Below are 10,811 nucleotides of genomic sequence, written 5' to 3'. Positions count from 1 at the left end.
CGGGAGGCGGAGCTTGCAGTGAGCCGAGATCACACCACTGCACTCCAGCCTGGGCGACACAGCGAGACTCCATCTCCCAAAAAAAAAAAACAAATTCACATGAAGTTGCTACACAAATTAGTCAGGAGAGGTAACCCAGCAAAGCCTATAGGCTGACAGAAGGAAATCAGACCCAAGTTAAAAACTGCTACTGGTCAGCAGAAACCAAGCTTTAGAAAAGAATAGTGTTTCCTCTGGACAGGAAGGCAAAAAAGAAAAGGAAAAATAAAATAAAAAGCAGAGGCTGGGCACGGTGGCTCACGCCTGTAATCCTAACACTTTGGAAGGCCGAGGTGGGTGGATCACCTGAGGTCAGGAGTTTGAGACCAGCCTGGCCAACATGACGAAAACCCTGTCTCTACTAAAACTGCAAAAATTAGCCGGGGCGTGGTGGCGGGTGCTTGTAATCCCAGCTACTTGGGAGGCTGAGGCAAGAGAATCACTTGAACCCGGGAGGCAGAGGTTGCAGTGGGCCAAGATCACATCATCGCACTCCAACCTGGGCAACAAGAGCAAAACTTTGTCTCAAAAAAAGAAAAAAAAAAATGGAAGAAGAAAGAAAGAAAAGGTGATAGTGACAGACATGATAATTATGCTTCCATAAGAAAAAGATTATAGGATAAATGGTATTGTGACTTTCTTTCCCCTATAAGGGAAAAAGAATCAGGTCCTTGCCTCATTCTATACCAAAAATAAATTCTAAATGGATTAAAGATAAAAATTTTAGCCACAAAAAACCTAGAAAAAATACTAGAGCATACTTTTGCATTATTTAAGTAGGAAAGGCCTTTCTAAGGTACAACATACAATTCTGAGGGAGAGGTGGTATTATTACTATTATTTTATTATTTTTTTTGAGATAGAATCTTACTCTGTCACCCAGGCTGGAGTGCAGTGGCGCGATCTTGGCTCACTGCAACCTCTGCCTCCCGGGATCAAGCGATTCTCCTGCCTCAGCCTCCTGAGGAGCTGGGATTACAGGTGTGCACCACCACGCCCGGGTAATTTTTGTATTTTAGTAGAGACGGGGTTTCACCATGTCGATCAGGCTGGTCTCGATCTGACCTTGTGATCCACCTGCTTCAGTCTCCCAAAGTGCTGGGATTAAAGGCATGGGCCACCGCGCCCAAGTGATGTGGCATTATTTACATTAAATGCTAAATTTCTATACGGCAGAAGACACCACAATGAAGATCAAAGACAAATGACAGACTGAGAAGGATTATTTACGAAACGTTACATCAGGCCACGTGCAGTGGAGCATGACTACAGTCTAGCTACTCAACTGGCTGAGGTGGAAGGACCAGCAGTTCAAGTCCAGCCTGGGCAATACTGCAAGATCCCATCTCAAAAAAAAAAGAAAAGAAAAGGGAGGGAGGGGAAAAGAAAGGAGAAGGAAGGAGGGAAGGAGAGACAGAGGGAGGGCGAAGGGAAAGAAGGAAATGTTCCATCAGTAAGAAAAAATTTCAGTAGAAAAATAAGAAAGATTTAAACAAACAATTCACAGGAGACTAAAAATGTACAGTAAACATTCAAAAGAGCCAGGTGTGGTGGCTCACGCCTGTAATACCAACACTTTGGGAGGCCAAGGTGGAGAATCACTTGAGACCAAGTGTTCAGGACCAGCCTGGGCAATATAGCAAGACGTAGCTCTATAAAAACACATGTTTTTTGTTTTTTTTTTTTTGGAGACAGGGTCTTGCTCTATTGCCCAGGCTGGAGTGCAGTAGCACAATCTCGGCTCACTGCAACCTCCACCTCCCACGTTCAAGCAATCCTCCTGCCTCAGCCTTCAGAGTAGCTGGGGTTAGAGTCATGTGCCACCATGCCCAGCTAACTTTTGTATTTTTAGTAGAGACGGAGTTTCACCATGTTGGCCAAGTTGGTCTCAAACTCCTTACCTCAGTGATCCACCCAGCTCAGCCTCCCCAAGTGCTGGGATTACAGGCGTGAGCAAAATTACTTAATTAAAAAAAAAAAAAAAAAATTCAGCCAGGCGCAGTCGCTCACGCCTGTAATCCCAGCACTTTGGGAGGCTGAGACGGGCGGATCACGAGATCAGGAGATCAAGACCATCCTGGCTAACACGGTGAAACCCTGTCTCAACTACAAATACAAAAAAAAAAAAACTAGGCAGGCTAGGTGGCGTGCACCTGTAGTCCCAGCTACTCGAGAGGCTGAGGCAGGAGAATGGCGTGAACCTGGGAGGTGGAGCTTGCAGTGAGCTGAGATCGCGCCACCAGTGGCACTCCAGCCTGGGCGACTGAACAAGACTGCGTCTCAAAAAAAAAAAAAAAAAAAAAAATTCAAAGATTTTAACCACATCTGTGATTAGAAATGCAAATGGTTAGATAACTTCAACCCACGTAACGGCAGCGTGTACTAAGAGGCCACTTTAGTTAAGGCCAGCAAAGTGACAGCTTTGTAGACAGCAATTTGGTAGTATCTACCAAAAAATAATTTTTTTTTTTAAATGTTTTTTTTTCTGGAGACAGAGTCTCACTGTTGCTCAGGCTGAAGTGCAGTGGTGCAATCTCGGCTCACTGCAACCTTTGCTTCCCGGGTTCAAGCAATTCTCATGCCTCAGCCTCCCGAGTAGCTGGGACTACAGGAGTGCACGACCACGCCCGGCTAATTATTACATTTTTAGTAGAGATGAGGGTTTTACCATGTTGGCCAGGCTGGTCTCGAACTCCTGAACTCAAGTGATCCTTCTGTCTTGGCCTCCCAAAGTGCTGGGATTACAGGTGTGAGCAATCACACCTGGCTGTATCTACCAAAATTTAAAACATCCATTGTCTTTTGATCTGGCATGATTTCATTTCTAATAATCTATCTGAGTGTACACAAAGACATGAGGGACAACACTGAACACAAAAATGTTTGTAACACCAAGAGTCCAAGCGACCAGTGGGTTAAATCAGTTACAGTACTTCAAAATCATGAATCATTAATGATTTAACCTTTATCTACACATGTAGATAAGGAAAATCTCCCTCACAAATTTAGGACAACAGGGACAGCATGATTCCACTTACACTAAACAATGGGCGCCAGGTGCGGTGGCTCACGTTTGTAATCCCAGCACTTTGGAAGGCCGAGGCGGGCAGATCACCTGAGGTCAGGAGTTTGAGACCAACCTGGCCAACATAGTGAAACCTGTCACTACTAAAGAAACAAAAATTAGCCGGGCAAGGTGGTGTGCACCTGTAATCCCAGCTACTTGGGAGGCTGAGGCAGGGAATCGCTTGAACCCAGGAGGCAGACATTGCAGCATTGCAGTGAGCTCAGATCGCATCACTGCACATTCCAGCCTGGGCGACAGAGACACTAACTCCAAAAAAAAAAAAAAAAAAAAAAGGAAAACAGCAACAACAAAAAACATGGGTATGACACTTCAGGGAGCACCTGGGTGTGTGTTGTGCCTGAGAAGGTGAGGAGGCAACACCTACCCAGCTTACACGGGGAGGACTCACAGCAAATGCAGTATGGTGCATTATGAGGCTCAGCTACATGGGCTCCTGGGTAACCCATCACCAGAGCAGCACTTTCCTGTCTCCACCCAATTCTGCTGCCCACAGGGAGTAAGCAATTCAACAGCCAATTCCACCCTCCTATACCCCCTTCAACACACACACCCAAGTTTCAATTCCAAAGCCCTATACCTCAATGTTGACATGTAACCAACTGATGACTTATCAGAAAAGGCCAATTAAATCATAATGGAATCCTTCCCATTCCAGTTCCCAGAAAGCCAATGTATCTGAAACTCTTGTACTGACAAGGACTGTCTCTGATCAGAGTTTTGGTCAGAGTCTTTGTGTCCAACTCTGGTTTTCTTTAACATCATCCAGTCTCTATACTTCAAGTTAGACTTTGTCTTCTAGATGTTTAAAAATCAATTAGCAAAGTTGTGTTTGTTCCATCACACCAGAACAGTTTATATTACCCTAAGTTTTTGTTTTGTTTGTGGGTTTTTTTTTTTTTGAGATGGAGTTTCACTCTTGCTGCCCAGGCTGGAGTACAGTGGCATGATTCCAGCTCACTGCAACCTCCGCCTCCAGGGTTTGAGTGATTCTCCTGCCTCAGTCTCCCAAGTAGATGGGATTACAGGCATCCGCCACCACACCCAGCTAATTTTTTGTACTTTTAGTAGAGACGGGGTTTCATCACGTTGGCCATGCTGGTCTCAAACTCCTGACCCTCAGCTGATCCACCCGCCTCAGCCTCCCAAAGTGCTGGGATCACCACATCCCACCCTATTTTTTAAAAGCCTAAAATACCTTATAGATTTCAGTGAATGTTTAAGAAAAACTTAGTATCTGTTCATATGAGGATTAAAGATGGCTTTACAGCAAAACAAATGGTCAAAGGAATGTGAAAACCGTAACACAGACAAGTTAGTTCCCAATTTAATTCAAGGTACTTACACAGTAGGGATATATTCTCCAGGAAATGCATTGGTTGTGTAACTGATCAGTAGGCAAGTTTTACCTACAGCTCTAAAGAGAAAGAGAAAAAAGGTTGCTTAGTCAACATGAATGTAATCTTAGCTTTCATTATTCTGTCAAATAATCTCTAGAGAAAAACAATCAAGGCATATACATCACACGCTTAGCATTAAAGAAAATGTTTTCAATGTTTTCTATAACCCTTTATCACCACATACACATTTGTACCCTGAAATTTAAAGTAAACAAACTAGAATTTCTCAGAAAGGTAGAGTCAGGAACCATCACATTCTGTTTAGGTACCTGGTGTTAGCATTAATAGTCAAGAAACAGTTGTTACCGATGTACAAGATTCAAGAGAAACAAGATTTTAAAACTTCACGTCTCTTCTGTGAACATCTGTAGAGTCTTTCATCCAAGAATCTTAAGTTTGATCCCGAAGACTTTTTTTTTTTTTTTGAGACTGAGTCTCATGCTGTCGCCCAGGCTGGAGTGCAGTGGCACCATCTTGGCTCACTGCAGCCTCTGCCTCCCAAGTAGCTGGGATTACAGGTGCCCACCACCACGCCCGGCTAATTTTTTTTTATTTCTAGTAGAGATGGATTTTCGCCATGTTGGCCAGGCTGGTCTCAAACTCCTGACTTCAAGTGATCCGCCCACGTGGACCTCCCAAAGCACTAGGATTACAGGCGTGAGCCACCACACCCAGCCTAAAGGTATTTTAATACTAATACACAAGCACAGCTTTCTTTGGCCACCTGTACTTCTGTAAGTAACTTATTTTGCTGCCTTAAGTGGCACAGCTCAAAAATCCCACCACATCCCTAGAGCCTCCCCTCTGGCAATCGGCAATGACTGTTCTCTTGAGAGAAAGTGCTTAGTCAATAAACCACCACCCATAACTGCCATCACATTAATTCAGCGGTATTCAACTGCCACCTCCCCCAGCCCCAGTCCTCACACAGCCCCATAAGTCTATAAGCAGGGGCTATCACAATACATCCCAGACATATTAATCAATAGCTCAGAGAGGATGGGAGTTAAACTTTCCAAACAAAGAAGTGTGTAGAACTACTTCAGAGAAAGGAGCACTACCTGCACAATTGGTAATGGGTAGAGACTAATCCTAGTATTACCAGTGTGCCACCAGGCAGAAGTCAGAGTGGTGGCTGAAAGTCTCCCAACCACCTGGAATGTTTTTCAAGAAGCTATCACCTAATAACTAAGACCACCACATCATTAGCAAAACATAAAGGTCTCCAATTTTTACACCATTGACAAGACAAGCTTAAGGGTTTATATGAAAGCTCAAGTCTCTGGCATCCTGAGGGTTCAGTTAGCCAAGTGCTCTCCTTAATGAGCCCTTCTGTCTGCTGTGCTGTCAGTTTACCAAGGTCACGATACATCAGTGTCATAATTTGTAAGATTTTTGTCGTTCAATCTCAACTACTATAAATGAGAATTCACCACAAAGTTAAGCGCTTTTCCATTTTCCCTCACACTCAAGGCAGATTACAGGCCCAGCCAGTCTTGCCAATTCTCATTCACTCATGACATTATTGAGGGCTTAACAAAAGTTGGAACTCACCATTCCAAAGACTTCAGAGAGTCAAACATTACATCACCAGGAATTAGCTTCCAACTCCTAAAGGCTTTCTAAACAGAAATGACTCATTGGACATACATTTTGTTAAAAGCTTAGAATGTGAAAATAAACCTGTAGGAGCAGGAGCCTAAGCTTTGGAGTCAAAAGCCTAGATTTGAGACCCAGGGCCAATTCTAGCACGTACTGGCTGTAATTTTCTTGGCAAGTTTCAACTTCCTCATGTCTGTTTTTTTACCTGCAAAATTAATGCAAAACTACCAGCTCCATCCCCAAACTACTGTGAGCATTAATTCAATTTCAATTTATACCAACCGTGTGCTACACCAGAAGCACACGAGGTGCTAAAGATGTATTAATGAACAAGACCTCATGGAGTCAGTGCAGTCATGAAATTTAAAAATAAGGAATATGGCCGGGCGCGGTGGCTCATGCATGTAATCCTAGCACATTGGGAGGCCGAGGCAGGCGGATCACACAGTCAAGAGATCGAGACCATCGAGACCATCCTGGCTAACATAGTGAAACCCAAAATATACAAAAAATTAGCTGGGCATGGTGGCAGGCGCCTGTAATCCCAGCTACTTGGGAGGCGGAGGTAAGAGAATGGCGTGAACCCAGGAGGCAGAGCTTGCAGTGAGCCGAGATCACGCCACTGCACTCCAGCCTGGGAGACAGAGCGAGATTCCGTCTCAAAAAAATAAAATAGAAATGCAATCATTACATGAAATTATGGGTGTGATAACTGTTATTATTAAAGCAGCTCTGGAAATGTACAGCAAAAGAGCTAACATTTCTAGAGCTGAAAAAAATATTTTTAGGCCAGGCATGTTGGCTCATGCCTATAATCCTAGCACTTTGGGAGGCTGAGGCGGACGGATTGCTTGATCCCTGGAGTTCAAGACCAGCCTGGCCAACATGAAGAGAAACCCGGTCTCCACTAAAAATCCAAAAATTAGGTGGGTGTGGCAGTGTGCACCGGTAGTCTCAGCTATTTGAGGGGCTGAGGCAGGAGGATCACTTGAACCCAGGAGGGAGGTCAAGGCTGCAGGGAACCAAGATTGCACCACTGCATCCAGCCTGAGGGACAAAGTGAGACCCTGTCTCAAAAAAATAAAATTTTTTATATTAAAAAATAAAAGCCTGGTGCGGTGGCTTAGGCCTGTAATCCCAGCACAGGAGGCTGTAATCTCAGCACAGGAGCATGAGGTGGGAGGATCACTAAGCCCAGGAGTTCAAGACCAGTCTAGGCAACACAGGGAGACCCTGTTTCCATAAAAAAATTCAAAAATAAGCGGGGCGTGGTGGCACGTGCTTGTAGTCCCAGCTACTCAGGAGACTGAAGGAAGAGGATCCCTTCAGCCCAGGAATTAGAGGGAAGTAAGCAGTGGTATAGGGAAATATGTTACCTCTTCTTGTTAAGGACATGGGGACAAGATCCTACTTGGAAAGTCACAGGTTTTAAGTTGCCAAGAAAGCACTGGATTTTAGAAGAAGCCTCCAGCTGCAGTGTGGCAGGAGGCCTGAGAATGCCAGGGACTCACTCAAGGCAGGCACACATGGAAGCTGCTGCTACAGTTCAGGGGCCACCCAGGGTGGCCTGGACCAAGAATGGCGACTGGACAGTGAAGACAAGTGGGCTGTTTCATGGACTGCTTGAACTCGGAGGCAGAACAAGCATCGCTTAGCCATGGTTTAGATGTGGCACCTGAGGAAGAAAGTGGAGCCTAAGGCTCTAAGGGACCTTTTTAAAAATGATAAAGGTTGGCTGGGCACGGTGGCTCACGCCTGTAATCCCAGCACTTTGGGAGGCCAAGGCGGGCAGGTGACCTGAGGTCAGGAGTTCGAGACCAGCCTGACCAACATGGAGAAACTACAAAATTAGCTGGGGGTGCATGCCTGTAATCCCAGCTACTCGGGAGGCTGAGGCAGGAGAGTCGCCTCAAATCAGAAGGCAGAAGTTGCAGTGAGCCAAGATTGCACCATTGCACTCCAACCTGGGCAACAAGAGTGAAACTCCGTTTCAAAAAAAAAAAAGATAAAGGTTGTGTAAAAACCTTAACAACAGTTGCCACTCAGTGTCAAGAATAAGCTGCTTCAAGGTTTTGACTGTTATGATAAAACGTCATATCACTTCTTTTACGATCTTGTCCTATGTCTCTTCTATGCATATGAGGAACAAAGCTACTACTATAAATGCAACCAGCTGTGTCTAACATACTCTAAAACTTCCTTTACCAAATGACATCTTTAGCTGAGAAAGGCTCAACTGTCAAGAAATTCAAGACACTGGCATAACCTGATATTGACTGAAATCTTATTACCAGTCACTATTTGTTACAAATCTATGTCTTATAAAAACATGATTATTATAGAATTCTTACTTTAAAGTGTAACCTTACCTTTAAACTAAGTGCAATCTTAAAAGATAAAATCAACTCCTCTTTAAGTCTTTTGATGAAAACTTTCACTTAATTTCTTAAAATGTGTAAAAGAAAAAGGTTATTCCACTCCTATTAGCGTATTTATTCCTTCCTTGTCCACGCTGCGCTTCCACAAACCAAGTCAACGTCTGCACTGGGCAATGTGACAGCCTTTCCATGGCCTTTCCTTCATGAAGAATGGAAGCCATATTTGGCCATAAGTCTTGACTCATGCTGCTGGAGAATTTCTGGAAGTTACTACTTGCTTTGGAATTTCTAACTTTATATAATTAACTGCTCAGTTCAACCTCTTTTCAATCATTGAGCGATGTCATCACTCTAGGAAACAACATGAGTGGGCTGGAAGAAAGTTCATGCCATTTCTACATTGGATTTCCCCCTAGTTCATGATGCTACAATTTTTCTTAACCTATCTGTGCTTCCTCTGCCCTATCCTGTAGAAATAACCACAATGAAAGCAAATAACTTATGTTCCTATTATGCTCTTCATTTCTCCATTAAGATAACAATTTTTTTTTTTTTTTTTTTTTTTAAAGACAGAGTCTTGGCTCTGTCTCCCAGGCTGGAGCCCAGTGGTGCAATCCTGGCTCACCACAACCTCCGCCTGCTGGGTTCAAACAATTCTCCTGCCTCAGCCTCCCAAGTAGCTGGGAGTACAGGTAAGTGCCACCACATCCAGCTTTTTTTTTTTTTTTTTTTTTTAAGTAGAGATGGGGTTTTGCCATGTTGGCCAGACTGGTCTCGAATTCCTGACCTCAGGAGATCCACCCACCTGGCCTTCCAAAGTGCTGGGGTTACAGCCGTGAGCCACCACGCCCAGCCAACAGAACTTTTTACTTACTTTTTGAGGGGAGTGTTACTTCCTGAAATCTATAAACCAAAACTTAAAAGCACACACAATCAATAAATCTGGAAACACTAGGAATTTCCTCATGTAAAAAAAAAAAAAAAAAAAAGGTCCAGGAAGCTCAAAAATAACAACTTTCTGCACTGCCTTTTTTTAAAGACACGTTGATCTTAGGACACAAAAGCCAAACTCTTCCAATGACAATTACAATTGCAAACCAAAATACACAGCATATACTGCTATCTTAAAAGCGATCTTGGCCAGGCGCGGTGGCTCTTGCCTGTAATTCCAGCACTTTGGGAGGCCAAAGCAGGTGGATCACTTCAGGCAGGAGTACAAGACCAGACTGACCAACATAGTGGAACCGCATCTCTATTAACACAAAAAATTAGTTGAGTGTCGTGGCAGGCGCCTGTAATCCCAGCTACTCAGGAGGCTGAGGCAGAAGTATTGCTTGAGGCCGGGGGGTGGAGGCTGCAGTGAGCCGAGATCACACTACTGCACTCCAGCCTGGGCAACAGAGCAAGACTCTGACTCAAAAAACAAAAAAAAGTATGTAGATCTTAAGGACAAGGCAGAATTTAGTAACTGTCAAATATATATTCATACTTATTGAATAAATTAAAGATCTTGCATAAAGGTCTTCAATTTACACTGAGAAATAAGGTATGGGGATTATGTAACGGTAGACCTTATATATAACTGCATTAATTATGCAGATAAAATCTGTCCGGAAAAATATACCACTAGAGTAGTTCAGTGCTAAATAAACACAAAACCTAATCTAAAATTATGATGTTCTACCACTAATAGCTGACTTCACAATCAATGTAAAGAAAACTAGCCACAGGCCAGGTGCGGTGGCTCACACCTATAATCCTAGCACTTTGGGAGGGTGAGGTGGGTGGACTGCCTGACCTTAGGAGTTCAAGACCAGCCTGGGCAGCACAGTGAAATCCCATCTCCACTAAAATACAAAAGAAATTAGCTGGGCGTGGTGGGATGCTGAGGCAGGAGAATTGCTTGCACCTGGGAGGTAGAGGTTGCAGGGAGCTGATATTGTGCCACTGTACTCCAGCCTGGAGACAGAGCAAGACTCTGTCTCTACAAAACAAAAAAAAAAGAAAGAAAGCTAGCCATTATCACCACTAGAGACTTCAAAAATTAAGATACTGCATAAAGTTTCTCATTCAGGCTGAAGACACCACGTACAACTGAGTTGAAGTCTGAAGCAGGCTTTACTTTAGACCACCTTTCTAGAATCAAGTCTAACCCTAGTGTGGCTGATACAAGCCAGCTGAACACACAAGAGTTCAAAAATAAGAATTTATATCTAACTGCACACAACCCCTATTATTTTTCAAAATCAGACTGGGCACGGTGGCTCACGCCTGTAATCCCAGCACTTTGGAAGGCTGAGGCGGGTG

General features: G+C 43.8%; 1 protein-coding gene across 1 annotated transcript in view; it reads right to left on the bottom strand.

Moving 5' to 3' along the window:
• Positions 1 to 10,811, bottom strand: part of RAC1 (ras-related C3 botulinum toxin substrate 1 (rho family, small GTP binding protein Rac1)) — a 63,362-nt gene that overhangs the window by 14,926 nt on the left and 37,625 nt on the right. Inside the window, exon 3 of the mRNA XM_011996665.1 lies at positions 4,470 to 4,541. Coding sequence (XP_011852055.1) covers positions 4,470 to 4,541 — 72 coding nt within the window. The remainder of the gene's footprint in view (positions 1 to 4,469; positions 4,542 to 10,811) is intronic.

This window comes from Mandrillus leucophaeus, unplaced genomic scaffold (assembly GCF_000951045.1).
Source record: "Mandrillus leucophaeus isolate KB7577 unplaced genomic scaffold, Mleu.le_1.0 Scaffold521, whole genome shotgun sequence".
Taxonomy (NCBI): Eukaryota; Metazoa; Chordata; class Mammalia; order Primates; family Cercopithecidae; genus Mandrillus; species Mandrillus leucophaeus.
Note: the sequence above shows the minus strand (reverse complement) of the source record. Positions and strands in the feature narration are given on the sequence as shown.